Here is a 23,622-nt window from a genome sequence, read left to right on the forward strand (position 1 = left end):
GATTGACCTGGCTTGTTAAAAGAAACTGCGAGCCTGCAGGGTGGCGGGCTTGGTCCAGTTGGAGCAGCTCTGAGCCTGTGGTGTGGCGGGCTCAGCCTGGCTGGAGCAGATCTGAGCCTGCAGTGTGGCCCGGGGCCAGAGCCGACTCCTGTTCCTGGTGTGGCAGGCTTGGCATGGCCAGAGTACCCTGCAGCACAGCATGCCTGGACAGTCTGGAGCAGCCCCCTGCCTGCGGCGTGCCACAGGCAAGACAGGCTGCTCCCAGGGTAAATGGTTCAACCTAGCAATTAACCGGTTAATATTTTAAACGATAATTAACATCCCTAGTTCACATATACAAAGGTATCTGCAGATACCAAATACACAAAGATTAAGCCTGAGATTGGGTGGGAGAGGGGATCTAAAATTTCACCCTTGTCTCTGCTTTCGTTTATGCTATTTTTCCTTCTCTTATCAATCCTGCTCCTTGTAACTGTTGGTACTGTGTGATACCTTTTTTTCCAGGGAACTAGACAAAGATTTGAATATAGCTGTATATGGACTGAATTCATCTATGAATTCTTATATATAAGAATTCATCTATAAAGAGAATAATTAGTTCCTTTCAGTAGAAATCTTCACAATATCAAGTTTTCACTTGTTTTAACATTCACCAATTTGAATCAAATCCCAATTACAAGCATTAGAAGGCAACTAATGGCTAATTCCTACAAATTGATAATTCCCTGTAATTGGTAGCAGTGTGAAACGTCTAATTTAAAAATTTAGCTCTTATGAAAGTAATTCACATGAAAATATAAATCTTCAAGAAACAAGAGCCTAAATTAGCACTTTTAAAACCATTGTATTAAAGGAAAAGCCTGGCACTTTATGACAACCAAGAGACAATGACATTAGCATCTATCTTATACAATTTCCTCAACTGAAAATCTTAAGATTGCCAGTGTGCTATTGTTCATGGCATTTCCAGAACGCACAACAACAAATATCTGTGACTGTTTTCTGCACAGCATGGACTATGTTCCCATAACCTCTTTGAAAGAAACATAGAAATACCCAGACATAAGTGTTGAGAAAAATAGTAGTATTCACTCATTTCCATACAATGTAAGAATTCATCTTTCTGCATAAAATAAAGGAAGCGAGTTCAGTTTTGACTTTGTATTATATGGATGATCTTTTTTTTTTCTGATTATGGTTACCAACATAATCTTTGGTCACTTGAAGCTGAACCTACAAGCTTTCCACAATGAGTTTCAGGATCAGGCCCTTGAGCTTTGATTCACAAAATACAAGGATATTGTCAGAATAAAGGGTGAACAGCTCATACTCAATCTCCTCATCTTTTCTGATTAGAAGGTACAGCACATCATTTATTTTAGACCCACAGTTACTTCTGCACTACACAAGTGTGTTATTGCACTCTTTATCAATGCTGCACAATGCTTACAATACATACTATTAACTAAGTTTACAAATAATATTCAGATTTTGTAAGCAAGGATTTCACAAAATATAATGATTACAATATGTCAAATTTTAATTCACTCAAATGTTTTTCCCAATTTAATTCTTCTATAGTACTGTAAACAAAATCCAATAGTACTGAGTTAACCAAAGTAAAATGAAAGTGACCACACCAGTCAGATTTCACCAGTTAAAACAGAATATTTGAAAAAAGAAAACAATATGCATAAATGAAGAAAAGTAAATTGTTTAGTACTTTCAGTTTTAATAAACTGTTACTAATAACACAGTTAAAATTAATATATGCTTTTTACTCTTTACAATGACCCTCAAAAACTGAGAAAATTATGAGTGGGAACTGCATCAGGCAGCATGAGGGATCCTAATATAAATGTACCCTTTCCTTCAACATGAATGCAGCATTATGGTTACTAGCTTTATGGATAGTAATCCATGTGAAACCACCAAAGAATTCTAAATTGGCAGGGGAGATGTATTTGATATGACTTTAAAATGTCCTTTCTACTTAATCTCAGATTTTATAATTTCCACCTCTCATTTACTCTACATGCTTATGTCCTTCATTTCAAGGATCTTTTATAACACACAATTTAAAAACTGACATTGTCCCAGTGTGGTCTTCTGATAAGCAATATGGTCCAGACCAGTGTTTCTCAACTAGTGGGACGAGTACTCTTAAAGGGACTTGAGAGAAGCCTTGGGGGTACGTTAACACAACTGAAATTTGGAAACTAAATTTTTTAAAAAAAGTTTTACATCATTTTATTATTTTTGTACTTTTTACAACCAAAACTGTCATCGCCTGCCCAGCTACAATTAAGTTGTTTAAACAACTGTGTTGCAATGGTAGAAAAAAATTGTGTGTCTGAAAACTGTTTGTACTGGGGGTACTTACAATTTTATTTTTAAAAGGAGTACTTTATAATAAAAAAAAAGTTGAGAAACACTGGTCCAGACCACTATGTTACCTCTCCCACCTTCTTTTACAAGGTCTTGTTGGCATACTTTCCTTTGCAAGAATGGGAATTGTAGCTTATTATGTAGATGGCTTGCAAAGTGTCATGTCACTGAACAATACAATCCCAGATTTGCACGCAGGAAACAGAACACTACACCAGGGGTTCCCAAATAAGAGTTACTAAGGTTGACACTAATGAGCATAAAATGGAGCGCTGGCCTGTTGCTCATGCCCCTAACTTTAAAGGTGTGGGGACTGCAGAGATAATAGATCTTCAACATTCAATATTCCTCCTAATCCTAGACAAAGCCACTGGAATCAGGATGTTGCTTCACAGAATACCAGAACACTATAGCAGTGATCTATTTTCTTATCAGGATGGCTGCTGGGACCTATCAATTACAGAAGGGAAACACAGCAATCTAATACAATTGCTTTAAGCAAGGCTGCACATTAGAGGGCAAAACTCTCTGTGGCATGGGTTAGCTATTCCTGGTGTTTGTACAGCTCCTAGCACAGTAGGGTTCTGGTAAACTTCAGGGTCTCCTAGATGTCACTGCAATACACATAACAACAGGACCAGGCACTTCTGGAGACTCCAGCTTTGAATATAGAAACTCATCACCCTCACAAGCAGCTGAGATTAGGACAGTGCGTTGAATACTGAGACCTGTTGTCACCAAAGGCCATGCCTGAGATTAGACCAGTGCACCAGGAACCACTGCCTATCCCACTGTGAAACCCTTCACACCAGGATCTCGCTTGCCAACGGTGGGAAGAGGAGTCCAAAATGCTGGGCGCCCTCCTGCATCCACACTGGGCAGGGGTGTGTGGAGCATAAAAGCTGCATGGGGCAGCCTCTCCCATAGCTCCCCACCGTATCTATACCCCCAGAAGGAGAGGCCTGGGAGAAGACCCGCCCAATTACCCCGTTCCCCGCTCCCATCCCAGCCTGCTGGGGGCGCTACTCCCGCTGCTCCCTCCCCAGCGCTGCCTCCAGGTACCTGCAATCACTACGGGGCAGCAGAAAAAGCCTTGGCAACAGCCGCAGGCACGCGCCTTACCCCGGCACCCTCTGACCTACGGGCGCGCCCCCTGCCTGCGGCGTGCGCGCTCCTGGTCCGCTGTTACCGGGCGAACGAGAGCGAGATTTTGGGAGGGGGAAGGAGAATTTAGCGTAACCGTAGGGAGCTAGTGCACATGCCTGTAGGAATATCCCCTCTCCCAGTGCCGCAGCGAACAGGGAGTTGAGAGGGTGGTCATGGGGGGCGGAAAGGGGAAGGAGCGAGATAATGGCGGGACACTGCAGTCAGGCATTTGAGAGGAACAACCTCGGGCGGGTCGAAGGACCTCAATCTGTCGGACGGGCTGAGCTGCCTCCCCCTCCCCCTTCCTTTTCCCGTTGGCAGGTAACGAAGTTCCGGAAGTAGCTGCTCCGGCGCGGGTCAAAGTTCACAGAAGGGTGGCCCCGCTGCTGAGCCTAGCGCAGCACCCCAGGGCCTGGCCCTGCGCCTCTGTCCCGGGCTATGGCAGCTGCCAGTCAGGCTGAGGTGGTGGTGGTGGGATCCTGCATGACCGACCTGGTCAGGTTAGTACGTGGAGTCTCTCGCCTGGTGCGGTGACAAGCGAGCGCCGTTCAGTGCCTGCGCCCGCCCCCTTTGCACGGGGGGGCTAGACTGAGGCGCAGAGTCCCACAGCGGGTCAAAAGCTGCAAGAGAACCCAGGAGTGTCGGCTCCCAGCCACAGATCGCAGTGGACTGGGGAAATCCTCTTCCCCCTCCAGCCTGAGGGAGAGATGCTCAATGCGCTGCTAAGCAGGTGTCAAGTTCCCTTCCTCCTGCGCGGGAGCGAATGAGGAGTTATTGGCCGAGTGTCATCAGGAGAGAAGCACCGAGCTGCCGGTCAGAAGGGAGGCTGGATGGAGAGGAAAGAATAGGAGTGAAGCAAAGAGTGTCGGGGTAGGAGAGGAGGCTGAGCACAGCAGTGTAAAGGAGCTGCTTAGAGGGTTGATTCTAGCTGATATCAGCCGTACAAATAAGTGTAGGGAGCATTGCCTTGAGAGGAATGCCTGAGGTTCAACCTCAGTGGCATCGTCTGTTAGTGCTTTGATCAGCCATCGATAGTAACTTTAGGACCGGGAAGATTCTAGGTTTTTTTCGATACATTCAGGCTGTTCAAAGTTCTCTTTGCCAGAAAGGCAAATTAAATTTTTCACTCAGACCATAGTAGTCTGTGAACCCTTTTGTAGACCCTGGCAAGCTTACCAAAAAGACAGTTTGGTTTACTCTTTTGAGAATAAATAAAGTATACAGACAAATCTTCAGTTCAAAGATGAATTTTCTCTGCCACATAAGCAAGAGAGAATGTAATGCACTAACCAAGCCAGAGTAAGGTCTATTAAACAAAGAGCTGTTGAAGAATTAGTTGTTGTGGGAAACACATTTGATTTGATTTTTAAAGTGGGAGATAGCCTCTCATGTTTTTACATCATGAGAATTTTTTTAAATGCTTGGTTCTTGAGGTTTACCTTCTGGTTTTTGAGCCATTGTGGTGCATTCAAGTCACATTTTTAAGTTTTTATGCACAATACAAAGGATAAAACCTTCCTTCTTAAAAATATGAAAGCTAAGATGCTTATGAAATCACTTGATTGCCACAGCAGGGGTTTTGTGATAAGCGCCAAATATCACAAGAGTTGCAATAAAATCACATGGTTTGGCATCCATGCAAAAAACTGCCTGGTCCTGTCAGCAGCAGCTAACTTGCAAATGTAAAAACGTATGCACTGTTTTAAACACACATTTTAAAACTCTGTACCAGCAGATTTTGATTAAAATAAAATTTCAAAAATGTCTGGAACACATCAACACATCATGCAGGGTTTTCTAGCTAAAATCTTCCCCCCACATATATACCCCTCAAAGCAACCCATCAGCCTATATCAGCATGATATAATAGTGAAGGTGCAGGTCAATAAAATATATGGAACGGATGACTATGCTAAAGAGTGTGAGAAACACAAATACAGGCACCTATTCCAGGATTAATAAAAAACTGGCCATTGGTTTTGTCAGGAAGATTAAGTGTTTTGTGTAATATGTAGAAAGGATCAGAAGCTTTCTGAGAAAGATAGTCCCTTTATAAGCTGGGATCAAACCTTTTAGAATTGATGCGTACATGTGGCTAGGTGAATGCTCCAGAGCATATTAAAAAGTATTAAAATAGAAAATTTTGTCCTTTATTCCCAGAAAGTTTTGTTGCAAATTTATTCTGCAAAATGTAATATGAAGAGATGCAAAAGCTTGTCACATATATAACACAACTATCACAATTGTTAAATGCAGATACAATCTTAGGCCCTATTAGAAAAAAGTGTATGTGTTTCAGTTGTGTTAGCTGAATGTAATTAAAAAGTGTTTTGGGCCTTGTCTCCACTACATGCTTCTTGCGCAAGAAGCCTTTTGTGCAAGTTTTTGCACAAAAACTTCTTGCGCAAGAGAACGTCCGCACTGCATGGACGCTCTTGTGCAAGAAAGCTCTGATGGCCATTCATAGAATGGCCATCAGAACTCCTGTGCTTTTTCCCGTAGGGGTTTCTTGCACAAAAAACCCTTCTGAAGTGTTCACACTTGCCTTTTTACACAATAGCTGTAGCACAAAAAAAAGTTATGCCTTGTAAAAGGAGGTTTATCTATGCCAGAAAAAGCCCTTTCTTCTGCCGTTTTACTGTTGATTTACTTCCGCAAAAGCACATTTGAGGTGTGTATGCACCACGGGTTTTTGCACAAAAACCTGGCAGTGTAGACGTAGCCATAGGTTAATACATGCTAGCTGGACCTTTTATAGCTGATGGATTAAGGCATATTAGCATGCACATTAACTCGATTTAGCTAATATGATTGGGGGGAAAACTACCCATTTTTGCTCCTTCTGGTCTTTGACCTTATCTAAAATAGTGGGGGAAAGAAAAGGGTGGAGGGTTACCAAAAAAGTTGAGCTAACTTGCTTGAAACTCCACTTAAAACTGAGTCTACATTGGCGGTAAGTGCGGTTTTCAGTTGAGATTGTAAGGCAACTTGATTGAAAAAGGATCTCTTTTCTATGTCGAGAGTTCACTGAGATTTTAAATGCTCCACATTTGCAGTCCAAAAACTACTTTAGTTTTGTATGAAAGTATGTTAATATTCATGATAAGGAAGACTTTATATGGGCAGTTTCAAAGTCTCTGAGGGAGATGTCTCAGAAATGCATACAGAAAGCTAGATATATTGCTGTGCTTGCGAATGGATCTAGTGACAAATTTGAATCTGAGCTAAATCAGTATGCATCAGATTTGTGCAGTATAGGAAACCCTGTACTCCTTTTGCTGCTGTATGATCTGGAAATAAAAACAGAATGAGAGAAAGCTGGTGTTATCATGTGAGGAATAATAGCTTTGTGAGATTTGTAGCTATGAAATCAAATCCTCTTAGATCTTGAGGGAAATAAACTGGAATAGATTTTCTGAAATATTTAATCTGCAACACTATTCCTGGTTATCTCCCTGTGTGGATGCTCTTATTTGGAAATAGTAATACAGGGTACTGAAAAAATTCACAACATATTTTATTCTAGAATAATTTTCTGCATAGACAAGCCCCTACTCTGATTTTAGATAACAAAATAGTATATAGTGTGCTGGTCAAGATTGAAACTGGATGCTCATGTTGTGGTTAAGCATGCAAAGCAGCAACTTGTGCTTTATATTGTGAATCTTCTATATAAAAATATCCTAAAGAATTGTAAAAATCCAGAAAAAAGTAAAGTTTGTGTTGAAAGGCATATAAGGTTCTATGACAATGGCAACTTGCTAACCTGTGTATGACCCGACATAATTTAACAAGAGGTATTAGTTATATCAGAACAATTCATTTATATGTACATTTCAAAGAGATGTACTGGACCAGCAGTTGTGAACCTATTGCTTTGTAATAATGGAAACCAAGAGTAGATGCTAACTATATTAGTCTTTGTTAACGTGTATAATGTTAAATGCCAAATTAGCTTGTAGATGTTAATTCCCTTTCATGTCTTAATTGCTTTATGTTATGTATGCAACTGTGTTCACTCAACCTTTAGATCAAAGATGTGACACTGTATAAATTAATAATATTGCATATCATGTTTTCAGGTTATCTATCCATGATATACAGGCAGTCCCCGGGTTACGTACAAGATAGGGACTATAGGTTTGTTCTTAAGTTGAATCTGTATGTAAGTCGGAACTGGCATCCAGATTCAGCCGCTGCTGAAACTGATCAGTTTCAACAGCGGCTGAATCTGGACACCAGTTCCGACTTACATACAGATTCAACTTAAGAACCCCAGGCGTCCCCAAGTCAGCTGCTGCTGAAACTGATCAGCAGCTGATTCCAGGAAGCCTGGGGCAGAGCAACTCTGCCTCGGGCTTCCTGTAGTCAGCCGCTGGTCAGCTTCAGCAGTGGCTGACTTGGGGATGCCTGGGGCAGAGCAGCTCGGGTGCTACGGGGTTGGTCCAGTAGCGCGACCGCTCCTTGGCGCTACTGGAGCAACCCAGCAGCACCCCAGCTGCTCTGCCCCAGGTGTCCTGATTCAGCCGCTGCTGATCAGTTTCAGCAGCGGCTGAATCAGGACACCTGGGGCAGAGCAGCTGGGGTGCTGCCAGGTTGGTCCAGTAGCGCCAAGGAGCGGTGCTGCAGGACCAACTGGCAGCGCCCCACCTGCTCTACCACAGGCCCCGGGCTTTGCTCCATGTCTCCCTGGTCTGCTGGGGGGGGGGGGCACTAGCTGCCTCCCCCCCCAGCAGACCAGGGAGACGCGGAGCAAAGCGGCGGAGGACCTGGGCCGGACCGCGGCGCTTCCAGATCAGCTGGAAGCGCCGCGGGTCTGGCCCCGGGTCCTCCGCGGCTTTGCTCAGCGTCTCCCTGGTCTGCAGACCAGGGAGACGCTGAGCAAAGCCGCCGAAGACCCGGGCCGGACCCGCGGCGCTTCCAGATCAGCGCCGCGGGTCCGGCCCGGGTCCTCCGCCACTTTGCTCCCCGTCTCCCCGGTCTGCTGGCTCCCCCAGCAGACCGGGGAGACGGGGAGCAGCTTTTCTCTCCCCGGAGGAGGCGGGCAGCGGGACCAGGCGTCCCACCGCTCCAGTCCTCCGGGGCGAGAAAATCCCCGTTCGTAACTGCAGATCCGACATAAGTCGGATCCGCGTAACTCGGGGACTGCCTGTAATGTATAACCAGCAGTTGTCTTATGTTAAGATGTGTAACTCAATTACTGGTGTATGCTTAGAAGTTCATATTATATGTTCAACAAAGAAGAAACTTCAGTCATAAACTGTGCTCAAAACTCTTAGCAGGCTTCAGATATAAAACTGTAACCTGAGGCCTGATCCTTTCACCTGTAGTCTGCTGAATTTTGAACAGAAAAAGTTTAAGCTGTGGCACTGAGATCTTCCAAGTAGTTACAGTAAAATTCCACTGGTCCGACATCCAGTGGTCCAGCACTCCTGATGGTCCAGCACCATCTGAAACCCGGAAGTGCTCTGGGCAGCCGGACAATTGGAGCTGCTCTGCCCTCGGCTTTCCTGAGTCAGCCGCTGGTCAGTTTCAGCAGTGGCTGACTTGAGGAAGTCTGGGGCAGAGCAGCTGGGGTGCTGCTGGGTTGGTCCCGCGGCACCGAGGGTCGCATCCCCCCCACTCCACCCCAGACGCCTCATAGCCCCCCCTTCTGATAGTCCAGCATATCTGATAATCTGGCACCCCCTGGGTCCTAAAGGTGCCGGATTATCGGAAGTTTTCTGTATTTGGAATACCTGGGAAAATATATGGAAAGACTCTGTCACACTTGACATCTCAGCAACATTTGGATTCTGATCTTTTGAGATGATTCCAGAGAGACTTTTACAGGTCAGCGGATCTAACATCACTGCTGTGATCCTGATCTAGAAACTCTGAAAATCACTTGTATGTATATGATTCTTTAAGCATTTAATAACTCTCTTCTTTTCTTTTTTAATAAACCTTTAGTTAATGGTGGGCTGAAAAGGTATATTTGAGTAATATCTGAAATATATATTGACCTGAGGGGTAAAAGTCTGATCCTTTGATATTGGTAGAACTTTATGTATGATGAATAGGTTTTTCAGTAATCTAGTACTATATTAGACTTGCTTGCCCAGATGGTCACCAAGGATTGGAATGCCTAATAGAGACTGTGTTTTGGCTTCTGGTTAACTAGCGTGGTACTGCAGAATTTCTTTTTTTTACTGGTCTAAAGAACCAGTTTTGGGGATTGTGTGCCCTGAGTGTTGCATTGTCAGTGGAGTCCATATAGGTATCCAGTCACAGTCCCAAAGAATGATGGCAACATCAAGCTTTTTGTGGTGTTTTAGGTTATTGTGAGATATTCCGGCGGTCTCCCCGTGTATAGTGGTTTACTAGTGAGGACAGAATGCTGAACGGAGTAGTCAAAAGTTATTTGTCACCTATTTGGAACATACTGCAAAAATTAAATCAGGAGCGGATATAACCCAAGTTAAGGGCACTCTTAAGGAGGTCAAGAAAGACACATTTTTGACAAATTGCATTTAATGAAAGACTTTCTCACCACTGTGAGACTAAAGTTCATCTTATTTTTCTAGATGAAAATCTTATTTGAAGATTGCCTAAGCTATAAAATGCTATACTGTGATTCACAGTAATGTAATACAGTCTTCTGTCTGAACACTTAACCTTAGGCATGGCAGACTTGAAGGAATAAACGTTTCTGGGTCTTTGAGGCAAAGTTGCAAAAATTATCAGATGCATATGTTTGATGCTTCCATTAAATATATGAATGCCAGATTCATCAGGCTATAGCAACAACCATATAATGCATTGTTCCATAACATGGTTTAGCAATTAAAAACAAACAAACAAAAAATAAGAAAAGAAAGATGGCCTTTTATGGCAGTGTACAAATTGAAATCTGGTAGGCCAGTTTACACTAGTAGTGAGAATGAAAAGGAAAAGTTCCCTATATCAAATATTGCTTCTAAAATTAGATTTAAATACCATCAAATTCATAGAAATTTTAGGGCATGTGCATATTTTTAAAAAGGTTTTAAAACACCAGGCCACTTTAAGGATGTGAAGTATCAGATAATTGACTAATTAAATAGTCAATGCATTTTTGCATCGACTATTCAATTAATTGATAGGACACCTCTGCCTTTGAAGTGTAGCAATAGCCTTAGGGCTATTGCAACACTTGAAACATTAAAGCGCTGAAGCTCAGGGTCAGCTGGGGACTCCCCCACTGACCCTTAGGGCTTTTGCTACACTTGAAAATGGCAGTGTCACGATGCTGCTGCTTTGAAATATCACAGGGAGCCCAGCGTCGGGCTCCTTGCAGTATTTCTAAGTGGCAGCATCGCTTTGAGCCCAGGATCAGCTGGGGATTCCTCAGCTGACCTCAGGTCCCTGCGACACTGCCACTTTGAAATGCTGCGTAGAGCCCAGGATGCTACGGGGAGCCTGACACCGGGCTCCCTGCAGCATTCAAAGCGCTGGCCCTGGGCTCTGTGTGTCGCTGCCACTTTGAAATATGCCCCTCTTCTTTCCCGCCCCCCTTTGCTGCCTCTGTCTGATAGAGGCAGTGGGTGGGGGGGAGTGGAGCGACTAGTCGACTATCCTGTCGACTATCTGATAAGCATTTGCTTATCGGGTAGTCAACTAGTCCTTCACATCCCTAGGCCACTTCCCTTTCAAGACTTCTTTTGTTAAAAATTCTTTTCTCACTGTTGCATAGCTCTGCAGTGGCAGAACGTGGGTTTTCCACAACTATCTCAATATAATCAAAAGGCACTTTCGTACCTATATGCATTATACCACACTCTTCCAACTTCTAGTGGGACCAGATACAAAACATATTTGTGGGGACAGTCACAATCAACACATCATTAGCAATAGCAGACAGTAGTAGTGGAAGACAAAACCAGCATTATTTTGTATGGGTCAGATCTAGAGATAAAAACAGATACAAACCTTAATATCATTTGAATTTTTAAGTAAAATTTCTAATATTTAAAAGTTTCTCTTCTGGCTCTCATTCCGAAACTGGTGGTGATAGAAACATTGTAATTTATAAGGGGAAGATAATGAGAGTCAGGCACTAAGAACATTTAGAAAAAACACAAGATACTTTAGTACAGTGGTCCAAAACAGCAAATGCCAAATGCAATTAAATCCTTTTAGACAATCTCTGCAACAACACTATTTCATTTTAATTTGAGAGAATGAGACCACAGCCCAAAAATTAATAATTATCTTTTTTATTGGATGATCAAAATTTGAATTTTTTGTTTCCTCTGGATGTTTTTACCCCACTCTAGCCTGCTACAATCCCTCTTAGAGTTAGGAACTAAACCTAGTATTCCTGCCTCCCACCCCCCTGCTATAACCACTGTTGTTAATAATTATTATAACAAGGTGACTGACTGACTCTGGAAGAAATTTAAAAAGATGACAGAGAAAGCAGCAAAGCTACAGAGCATCCTGATCCCAAATCAGAATGAACAGTAGTGACATATGCATATATAGTATTAACCTCCAAGCACACTGTGAAGCTTTATTTTATTTGACAAGTGGTGAATGTATTATATTTTTTTTGACAGAGACATGAGTCTCCTGTCTCCTATGGAAATACTTGCACTGTTTGTCTTGCCAAAAAAAAAAAAAAAAAAAAGGCCAAATTCCCTCTAGTATAAATTGAGGGAGTGCTACTGATATGCATCCTGGAGGGTTTTACACCTTCCTCTTACAGCTCCAAAATTGAGCACAGGCAGATGGGAGATTGAGTAAATGGTTTGTACTTTGTAAGTCAATTCTAGTATGGGAATTCTTGTTCTTACATTATATTCTTGCTAAAAATTGTTAAATAAATAAAAATAAAGGCAAATAACATCATACCTCTGTAACCCTTCTGCCGGGTAGGCCTGGCAGTAACCAGGGCTGGGTTCAATATCTTGGGGCCATCACACATAGAACCGGCTCAAGCCCCCACCCAGTAATCTGGGAAATTCACGCACCCCTGGGTGCCTCTGAGAGGCAATGCTTCCCCACTCGCAAGCACTGAGTCTGAGTGTAGGAAAGAAACTTTTAATGAAAGAGAAAGAGAAGTCATACGGCATTAACTTGGGGGAAAACACCACAAACCGAGTTCAAAACCCCAAACATGAGCCAACCCCCCACCCCAGCCAAGAATCGCCCAAAGTCCAAAAAGTCCGACACCCCAAAGGTCTCTGTCCCTGGTCCGTGCCTCCCAGAGTCCCAAAGTTCACCTGCAGGGTTTCACCTCCCAACCTGGGTAGAAATGGGGGTCGGGGGATAGATAGGGGGCACCTTATATGAAACTCCAACATGCTCCACCAGCTGTCTCGTTCCACGCCTCTGGACGCTCCACTGGGCACCTGCCGCCGCTCCACACCACGCCGCTGATGGCCGTTCCTTGCCTGCCGCCGCTGCATGCCACACCGCTGGTCGCTGATACTCGCCTGCGACCGCTCCACACCATGCCGCTGATGGCCGCTCCTCGCCTGCCACCGCTCCACGCCACACCGCCAGTCGCCACTCCTCGCCTGCCACCGCTCCACGCCACACCACTGGTCACCACTACTTCACTGGCTGCAATAGGTCTGGCTCTCAGCCAAACCAGTGATTTCAGCTCTCTGTGATTTCAACTCTTTAGCCACCAGCTGGACTGGCAAATGAATCCAGCTTTCACTGGACTAGCAAAAGAAAAGACTCCTCAGGGAGTCTACTTGAGGTCTGTCCGTAAAACAAAGGGGGAAAGGTGCAGGCTGGGCTAGTCTTATAGCTCACACCTAGCAGGTGTGAAGCAGGCTGACTCAAACCCTTTAACCTTTTCCCCCAGCTCTGTTCACTCAACTCTGGAAGGGGGGAGGCTTGTTCTTCCGAGACCTCTTACCATGATGGTGGTATCTCTCCTGCAAGCACTGGTGGCATGTTTTACAGTTCCCACATTTAGGAGTAGCATGATTAGTTACCCCCACAACGGTCCCAAATTATATACACTTCTCCACATTCCATTCCAACACTGACCTTACATCAGCCCTGGCTGAATGGGATTTACATAGCCACACCTCAGATTCTCTTCTGAGCAGTATTTACATGTCAACAGTTAACACTTAATTACCTTGCAGAGCTAAACAACTGTAGTGGGCACACCCACCCCTCCTTTCAGCTGGCTGACAGCAAGCAGCAGTTCAGCCCCTGCTTACACCTCTTTAATTTATCTTTTGAGATAGAGGAAAGTTTTTCTTCGTCTTTCATTTAAAATGGACAGAGACTCTTAATTCCCCCCCCCCTTTTCTCTTCTGCTTGGTTTCCATATGTGTACATTTCCCCCAAGGTCACACACATGCTCATTCGTCATTTCTTTACAACATCCTTTCCTGGTTTTATTTTCTTCTTTTACCTACATTCCCCCAGTAGCAAAGGGAAAATCTTCCTCAGTCTCTACAACCAATCTCTGCAGCAGGGGCATCTAATTCCTGTCAATTTCAAACTCCTGTTGGTTATAGCACAGTGTTTCTTAAACTTTTTAAGACCAAGGAACACCAAACAATAATTTTTTTTATGAGGAACACCAAGGATTTTTTTGTTGAGCAAAAAAAAAAAGTCACCTGCCCCTTTAAGGGTGGCTATTTTGAATTCTGTTGCTCTCTGCGACACACCGGTGTGCCACGGAGCACAGTTTAAGAAACACTACGATAGCAGGAGGAAAGTGCAACTGTGAAGGAGTACAAGTGTACTGCAGCTGAGGGAATAATCCTGTTGGATCCAGAGAAGTTACCAAGGCTGAAGCATGAAAAACTGTGCTGTCAGGTTTTTTTTTATTTATGAAGCGATGACAGATTTGGGCTTGATTTCAGAACCTGGACTCTTTCTATTGCTTGTTCTATCTGACCCAGTAAGGCCTGGATATTCAATATTGCAGCTTACAGCCTCTGTGCTGTGTGTTTTGCAATGACTCCTATGTCAGATCTCAAAATGACACTGATGAACTCCAGAGGAAGTACCATCTGCTCTTTCTTGGTGTGACTTGGGACTCTTGAAGGAACAAAGGATGAACATCAATGGGATGGAATCCTATATAATAGAGTCATGGGAATGCACATATTCCTTGTACGTACAGTTCTTTAACATTTTAAATGTTCTGAACTTTGATTTACTGACACAATGTCTGATCCAGAGTTCATTCAAGTCAGTGAAAGCACTCCAGATGTATAAGCACTCCAGATATATTTTGAAACCCATGTCTGTAGACCAGGCCTGGGCAAAATACCTTCTACGGGCTGGATCCGACCCACCATGCTGCCAGATCTAGCCTGCAGACTCCCTGCTGCCCCCTATCTCCCACGTACACATGTATGCTACTGAGAAATGGGTTGTTGTGCAGCTGTTTGAACAGCTGTGATCCCAGGAGAGGGAGGAAAGGGTTCATGTGCTGCTCCTGCTCCTGCTTCCAGCTCAATCCCATTGGCTGATTTCTGGCCAATGAGAGCTGCCTGTTGTCAACAGGCAGCTTTGGAAGCACCCTCCCCCATGCAGGCTCTTATCTGTTCCAAAAACCACATGGCCTCTGAAGCCAGTATGGGGATGGAACAGGCAGGAGTTCTGCTTGAGAAGGTTTCTGGCTGGGAATCAAGCAGGTAAGTTTCATCAGAGCCTGTCTCTCATACCCCAACCCTTTGCCCCCCACCCTACATAACCCAAATCCTATGCCCCTTTCTGTCCCCATATATCCTCCCAGATCCTGTACCCCAATCCCCTGCCCGATGTCACAACCCAACCCCTCTGCCCCTCCTCCTGCCCTCACATCCCCTCCCAGATCCTGCACCCCAATCCTCTGTCCCAGGTCACATCCCTTCTTGCCCAAGGTGACAACCCAAACCCCTACACCCTAGTCTCCTAACCCAGGTCACAACTGCCTCCATCATCCAAACTTCCTCCCAGAGCTTCTCCTGCACCTTAGTCCCTTACTGCAAGCTCCCTTCTGCACCCAAACTCCAACCAGGACCGTGCACCTCCTCCATTAATATGGAAGAGTGTGGCCCTTGGCCACTTACCAAATTCTTAGTGGCCTCCTCATCAAAAAATATTGCCCACCTCTCCTATAGACTGAAGTTTTGTTTTCCAGTGATACATGCACTAAGAATCACTGCTATGATAGTTTGGAGATGAAAAGTTTAAATCTAAAAAAAATTTACTTACCAAAAATGGCATTTAAAATAAATATGTATTACGCAGAATCATGGGGAAAGCAGCCTGGCTAACTGGCATTTAGGTTCTTACATAAGCTTGAAGACAAATGCAGCTTTTATGGCAAGTTAAAATGAGGTTAGTGATTTCAGCTATTACTGTTATCTGTGAAAGAAAAATGCTGAATTATTATCATGAGCAACACTTGGGCTACTACTACACTGTAGCCCTCTTCTGGAAAAGCTTATGCAAATGAAGCGCGGCTTGGAATATCACCACGCTTCATTTGCTTAATTAATTAGCAGCCACTTTTCCACAAAAAGGAGCTGTGTAGATGGCTCCTTTTTGTGCAACCCCCCCGTGCGCAAGAGCCATTCTTCCTGAAAAAATTAGGAAGAATGGCTCTTGAGCAAGAGGGGGTTTTTGTGCAAAAAGGAGCTGTCTACATAGCTCCTTTTTGCACAAAAGCCTCTTGCACAAAAGTGGCTGCTAATTAATTATGCAAATGAAGTGCGGTGATATTCCCTGCCACACTTCATTTGCATAAACTTTTCTGGAAGAAGACTACAGTATAGACGTAGCCTTGGTGTCTAAGATGGCATGAATATTAAAAGAAGAACATTGATAGCATTCAAGAAACCTACTCAATACAGTACTCAATACAGTGTCTCTGAGGGTATGTCTACACTACTGTGTTATTTTGAAATATCTTATTTCAAAATAGCTTATTTCGAAATAATGCATCAACATACAAAATGCATTTCGAAATAGCATTTTGCTATTTCGAAATAGCACATCCACACTTAGTGGACTCTGAATCACATTTAAGGCTGGCTGAAACCAGTTCCAGCAGGGCACCAGATCAGGACCTACTGTGTGGAGCTGCTGCCTGAGGCTATCTGAGGTCTGTGCTTAAAGGGACCCTCCCGGACAGCCAGTTCTCGGTTTCCCTGCTTGCTTGTCTGCCTCAATGAGAGAGAGAAGTGTTCTTGGTTGAGGCATGAATGGCCACCAGTGCATCCTGGGAAGGCTGGAGACCCCCTATTTCGAAATAAGTGTCTACACAGCACTTATTTCGAAATAGCTATTTTGAATTTGGCATTATTCCTCTAGGATGAGGTTTACCAAATTCGAAATAAGCACTCCGCTATTTTGAATTAATTTCGAAATAGCTGTTCGGCTGTGTAGCTGCTAGGAAAGTTATTTTGAAATAAGGGCTGTTATTTCAAAATAACTTTGCTATGTAGACATGCCCTGAGTCTTACCAGTAACTTTTGGTTCCTCTTCGGGTGGTCCCCGTGGGTGCTCCACTCATGGTGTCGGGCTCGTCCCGCACCACAGCTCGGATGGTTTGTATAGCTGTTTCCAGCCAGGTGCGCGTGCGCAGGATACAGCTCGCGCCGTTCGCGCTCTTTGATCTTCGCGCGCACCCGGCTTCTCTGTCAGTTCCTCTTAACCGCACCATGTTCACACTCCTGTCACTATGACTTTCAGTGCCCTTTGTACTACAGTCCACCGTTGGCGAGGCACTCTCCAGCGTATCAGCAATGTGACAGGAACCTGGCTTCCCCCTCACGCAGCCGAGTGGGAACATCACGTCACTCAGACCTGGAAGATGGCCAATTGTCTGAGCAGGACAATCATCAGTCTGAAGACCCAGCTCCTAGCGTTTCATCTTCATCTTCACATGTGGCAGTTCTTCCCCCGGACACGTCCCCATCGGACAATTTTAAGCAGTTTCAGGATTTATTTAAGCGGGAGGCACAATCCCAGGAAATGCAGATAACGCAGTCTCAAATGAAACAACACCTCCTGTTGAAGAATTTGCACCCCAGGCAGAGTGCAAAGGTGGCCATTCCTATTGATGAAGCCATTATGGAGGTAGCCGACACTATTTGGCAGACACCAGCTACGGTGGCCCCAACTTGGCGCAGAGCTGATAGACGGTATTTTGTTCCATCCAAGAACTTGGAATTTCTCTTCAACCATTCTCAGCTGAACTCCTTAGTGGTGGACGCTGCACAGCAACGGGCCAAAGCACCACAGTATAAGACTACACCGGATATCAAAAAGTTGGACACATTTGGCAGAAAAGTTTACTCTTCAGCAACCCTTCTTTGCGTATTTCTAATTATACGGCTCTATTATCGAACCATAATTTTGACAATTATGAGAAAATATCTCAGCTGCTCCAATACCTCCCAGAGAGCAAGCACCCCCTCTTAAAATCCCTAATGCAGGAGGGTTTTACGGCATCCAGGGCGAGTCTGCAGATTTCCTTGCATGTGGCGGATACAGCAGCTCGAACTACGGCAACTGCAATAATAATGAGGCGCTCCTCTTGGTTGGCTTCCGTGGCAGTGCCAAAGGAGCTCCACGCAAAAGTCGAGGATCTCCCCTTTGATAAAAACAAATTATTTGCAGGGAGAACGAATGAGATCCTCCATTCCGGGAAAGATTCTCGGTCGACGCTCCGCACTTTGGGAATGTATACACCTCCCTTTCGACGCAAGAAGTATTACCCGTATCAGAAGCGGTATAGTTACCCTTATCAGAGGCAACAGCAGCATCAGCAGCAAGGCCTAGATCAATCATGCCAAAGACAGCATCCTCAATGCAAACAATCCCAACCATTCTGCTTGAACAACCAACAAAATCCCAAGCAGCAAGTTTGATGGTTCGGTCAAGGGCTTGCAACGACTACCTTCTGTGACGGGACAACAACACCAACAAACATTCCTCTGTTTCACCATCAACTTCGAACTTTTCAAGACCAATGGACGGCAATTACATCAGATCGTTGGGTATTACAACTGGTGGTATCTGGGCTTACTATCCCCTTCACTACCATACCACCCACAAATCCAACAACCCCGCCCCTTTTCAGGGACCTCTTTCACGAGAGCCGCTTAAAAGAAGAGGCACAGTGTTTGCTCTCCATAGGAGCCATAGAGCCCGTACCCCCCCGGTTCAGAGGAAGGGGCTTCTATTCGAGGTATTTTCTCACAGAGAAGAAGACCGGAGAATGGAGGCCGATCCTCGACCTCAGAAAATTGAACAAATACCTCCGCCGTCAAAGGTTCAAGATGATGACCCTTGCCAAGATATTACCGTCACTAGAGAAGGACGATTGGTTTGCAGCCCTCGATCTACAAGACGCCTACTTCCATATAGCCATACACCCAGCTCACAGGCGTTTTCTCCGTTTCACTATCGGCAACAAACATTTCCAGTATCGAGTGCTACCGTTTGGACTTGCGTCTGCCCCCAGGATGTTTTCAAAAACTCTGGCGGTAGTAGCAGCTCACTTGTGACGCAGAAAGGTGATCATATTTCTGTATTTGGACGACTGCCTCATAAAGGGCAGATCCAGTCAAGAAGTCCAACACATGGTGATGCTGGTTAGATAGACATTTCTCTCGCTTGGCCTCATAATCAACGAGAAGAAGTCTTCGCCGGATCCCACACAGGCTATACATTTCATAGGCACACGCCTCGATTCCATCACAGCCCGTGCATACTTACCTCAGGAGCGCTTCCAACTTTTACACAATCTGGCCACAGTAGTCATCCAGGCGCCTACGCTTACGGTACTTACCTGTCTCCGCCTTATGGGCCATATGGCCACTACCACTTTTGTGGTTCAGCATGCCAGACTTCATTTCCATTGCCTTCAGCATTGGTTGACTTCTGTGTACATCCCAGGTGAAACATTCCATGTACAAAGTAGTAACTATTACTCCTCTAGTTCACAGATCTCTGGGTTGGTGGTTGCGTCCAAGAAATCTGCTAGCAGGAGTTCCGTTCAAATGCCAGCAACCGTTGATCCAGTTTACTACGGATACCTCTCTCTTGGGGTGGGGAGCGCACATCAAAGGTCTGTCTGTACAGGGCAGATGGTCCACACCGGAGGCCCTCTCCCATATCAACCTCCTAGAGCTGAAGGCTGTGTTTCTCGCCTACAAGCATTTCCATTCACTTATCACTGGAGCAACCGTCTGCGTACTTACGGACAACATAGCAGCTATGTACTACATCAATCGGCAGGGAGGAGCACGCTCACGCCGATTATGTGCACAAGCAGTCCACCTATGGAACTGGTGTATAAGGAACAGTACTACTCTGATAGCATCATACTTACTGGGTACGAGCAATGTCACGGCAGATGCTCTGAGCAGAATTTTTCCTCAGGATCACGAGTGGGAGATTTGTCCCAATGTCTTGGAAGACATTTTCTGGTCCTGGGGGATACCACAAGTAGACCTCTTCACGACCTACAAGAACAAAAAATTTCACCTTTATTGTTCCAGAGGAGGCATGGGAAAGGACTCTCTGGGCGATGCATTACTAGCCCGTTGGATGGCAACTCTACACTATGCATTCCCACTGACAGTACTGATCCCGAGAGTAATTCAGAAAATCAGAGAGGATTCAGCCCACGTCATTCTTCTAGCACCAGCCTGGGCAAGACAACCGTGGTATCTGTTCCTCCATAGAATGTCCCGATTACCATCACTCCCCTTACCTCTCCTCCCAGACCTCCTCTCCCAGAACCAGGAATTACTGTTTCACTCCAAACCAGAGAACCTTCACCTGACAGCGTGGTTCATAAGTGGTTCGGGGTAGATGAGCAACTCTGCTCAGAAGCGGTAAAGACTGTATTGTTGAACAGCAGGAGGCAAACCACAAGAAGCTCTTATGTGGCAAAATGGAAGAGATTTGTGGTTTGGTGTGGCGAAATTGAAATTCAACCACATTCTGCACCAATGCATAGGATCCTTGACTATATTCTATCTTTGCACCAGTCGGGTCTCTCGATGTCTACCCTACGGGTTCACCTCTCTGCAATTACTGCCTTCCATTCCACCATCGGAGGTCATTCAGTATTTACTCACCCTATGACAAAAAGGCTGCTTAAGGGGATAGCTAATCTTAAACCTCCGTGAAAGCCCATTCTCCTGCTTGGAGTTTGGATCTGGTACTTGATGCATTAATGTAGCCGCCTTTTGAGCCTCTAGCCACCACTTCGTTACCAATGCTCAATACCAAAGTGCTGTTCTTGTTGGTCATTACATCCGCCCACAGGGTCAGTGAACTGGCAACGTTAATGGCAACACCATCTTTCACAGTTTTTACCAAGGACTCAGTTACGCTACGTACTCATCCAGCCTTTATTCCTAAGGTCACGACGCAATTTCATGTTAACGAACCAGTCGTTTTGCCTGCTTTTTATCCTAAGCCCCATACTTCAAATCGGGACTCCCTACTTCATACCCTAGATGTATGGCGAGCATTGGCATTCTATATAGACAGAACACGAACCTGGTGTAAGACTGATCGATTAATAGAATCCATAGAAGATCGTTCCAAGGGCAATGCATTGTCCTCTCAACATCTGTCTAATATCATAGTCTCCTGTATTACCATGTGCCATACAATGCACAACAAGCCACTCCAGACTGTACCTAGAGTGCATTCAACTAGGGCGGTGGCAACTTCCACTGCTTTTGCCAGAGGAGTTTCTCTGCCAGAAATCTGAAGAGCAGCCACATGGTCTTCCAGTTTGACTTTTATGAACCACTACACAATAGTGCTCAGATGAATACCTGAATCTTCAGTGTCTTCAGCAGTCAGTCATTGATAAACCAGAACTCTGGGAACGCAGCGAGAGCACTGCTACGAAGTCACCATGAGTGGAGAACCCACGGGGACCACTCGAAGAGGAACGAGAAGTTACTCACCTTGTGTAGTAACGAGGGTTCCTCGAGATGGGCCCCCATGGGTGCTCCACGCCCCACCCTTCCTCTCCGTTCCGGAGTTGTTTTTGTTCTTTGTATCCTTGCAGATACGGAACGGTGAGAGGAACTGACAGGGAAGCCGGGTGCATGCGAAGATCAAAGAGCGCGAACGGCGCGAGCTATATCCTGCGCATGCGCACCCAGCTGGAAACAGCTATACAAACCATCCGAGCTGCGGTGCGGGACGAGCCTGACACCATGAGTGGAGCACCCACAGAGACCCATCTCGAGGAACCCTCGTTACTGCACAAGGTGAGTAACTTCTCATTATGTTATTTGTTCATAAAATAAATATGGGAAGGATGTATCACAATTCAAGGCAACTGCAACTATGTTCCCCTTTCATCATCCAGCAAGAGCATCCACTTTTAAGTTTTCAGCTCCAAGCCCTCAGTTGTCTTAGGTAGAGACCCATGTCTGTTTCCCTGCTGTCTGTGTTTTTATATGGGGGAACAGTTCCCTGTCTACTCTGTGGCTATGTCTAGACTGCAGAGTTTTTCCATGATACCGGCAATATCCCAGAAAAACTCTGCCATATCCAGGGAACGTGTCCGCTTTTTCGGAACATTTTTGGCATCCCAGTATTCCTCATTTTATGAGGAAGAAGGGAAGTTCCGAAAGAGGAGGTTTTTCCAACATTTGGCCCTATGCAGATGGGCCAAATGTTGGAAAAGCCTCTTCTGCAAAAACAAGTGGAAAAAGATACGCAAATTGTGGTTCCGAAAAATAACAGCAGTTATTCCAAAAAATAACAGCAGTGTAGACGTAGCCTGAGTTATTCCTAGTAAACCAGACAGCCGGGCCAGTATCTGCACTTAGCTTTCTCTCTTTAGAGACTATGTGCAGCGTAATTGCCCAAGTTCGAAGTTACCACACACAGCTCTAAGCAAACACTTTTATTCTTATGATGAAAGCATTACAGAAAAGAACATATTAAAAACTATAAACTATATGCACGCTAATAAGCTCACTGGAGATCCTCCCACAACTTTCTCTCTGGTAGAAGTCACTCCTTCAACTCCCACCAAAGGGATCTTCCTGAGATTACAAGTTCATAACAACTCAGAACAAATAAACTGAGTGGGTACCTCAGCCTTTTTCTTTAAACAACTTGGGCTTTTGATCAGATTCCAAAACAGTAATAAGTAGACAGTGATCTGTTCTACAGAGCATAACTTCAAAAGTCTGGATTTTTGCATAACCAGAAGGAAGGAATTTACATTCACCTCCCCTCTACACATTTCCAAGTAAATCCACTTTGCTTATATTGTACAAAAGAGCATTCTTAGTGGCTGCATTGTTCAGTATAGTCTTTTGATCAGCCAGGGTTGCAATAATACATAACATTTGTGTTTAATACAGTGGACTCCAAAAGATACCTCAACTTATTTCAATAAAGTTTTCCACAGATGTTTCAGGAAATTGTCATATGAGATTATAACAGACTGAAGGAAATATAAAGATGAACTATCTTTTAATGCAGCAGTCCAACAGGATGCCAGTTATCAAACTTCACTTAACTAAAATTTCCCTTGCCTTTTCATTTGAGTATGGTGTCTTCACTTGACTTGAACTATTGCATAGTGTTATCTTCCATCCCCAAATGGCTGTATTTTAGTGAGGGGTCACATGATCGCCATTTATATATTTATGGATCTAGTTTATAAATTGCTTCAAGATAAAAGATTATACTTAAATGTAACATCATTATTATTTCTAGAATTTCTCTACTACTTATGCTCTGCTCAGACTTCCCTCTTTCACCTAGGGCTGGATCCTGAAAGCTTCAGTAAACAAACACAACTTTTAACTTGTCAATCTTTGAATAATCCCAACAACTCTTATGGGACATCGACACAAAGACTGAAAGATAAGCTCTTTATGAGTTTGGCTGGATTGGGGCCAGAATGCTGAGTACTCTATAGCAGGGTTTCTCAACCTTTTTTTGCTCATGGCCCCCTTCTGAGCCTTGTTTACCTTTGTGCCCCCCCCCCCCCATAGCCACTGTTAGTTGGAAAAAAAGGTACATAATTTACCTACTGTTCCGTTTTTTCCATGTGGCCCCCTAGAGGTTGGGCATGGCCCCTGGGGAGCCATATGG

At 44.6% G+C, this 23,622-nt stretch overlaps 2 protein-coding genes across 7 annotated transcripts in view; one reads left to right on the top strand and one right to left on the bottom strand.

Annotated features, from left to right (window-relative positions):
* Positions 1 to 3,864, bottom strand: part of BABAM2 (BRISC and BRCA1 A complex member 2) — a 322,714-nt gene extending 318,850 nt beyond the window's left edge. Inside the window, exon 1 of one of the 3 annotated variants that reach the window (XM_025181003.3) lies at positions 3,778 to 3,864. The gene's annotated coding sequence lies outside the window, so the exon portion shown is untranslated. Of the gene's footprint in view, positions 1 to 3,450; positions 3,609 to 3,777 lie in introns of those variants that run through there. The other 2 variants (XM_075925373.2, XM_006115618.5) reach the window with 2 other exon arrangements.
* Positions 3,721 to 23,622, top strand: part of RBKS (ribokinase) — a 135,338-nt gene continuing 115,436 nt past the window's right edge. Inside the window, exon 1 of one of the 4 annotated variants that reach the window (XM_075925378.2) lies at positions 3,721 to 3,855. Coding sequence is in view for 3 of the 4 variants with exons in the window: in XM_075925375.2 (XP_075781490.2) it covers positions 4,298 to 4,404 (107 nt within the window). In the remaining variant the exon portion in view is untranslated. The other 3 variants (XM_075925376.2, XM_075925375.2, XM_075925377.2) reach the window with 3 other exon arrangements.

This window comes from Pelodiscus sinensis, chromosome 3, assembly GCF_052426305.1.
Source record: "Pelodiscus sinensis isolate ZL-2025 chromosome 3, ASM5242630v1, whole genome shotgun sequence".
Lineage (NCBI taxonomy): Eukaryota > Metazoa > Chordata > Testudines > Trionychidae > Pelodiscus > Pelodiscus sinensis.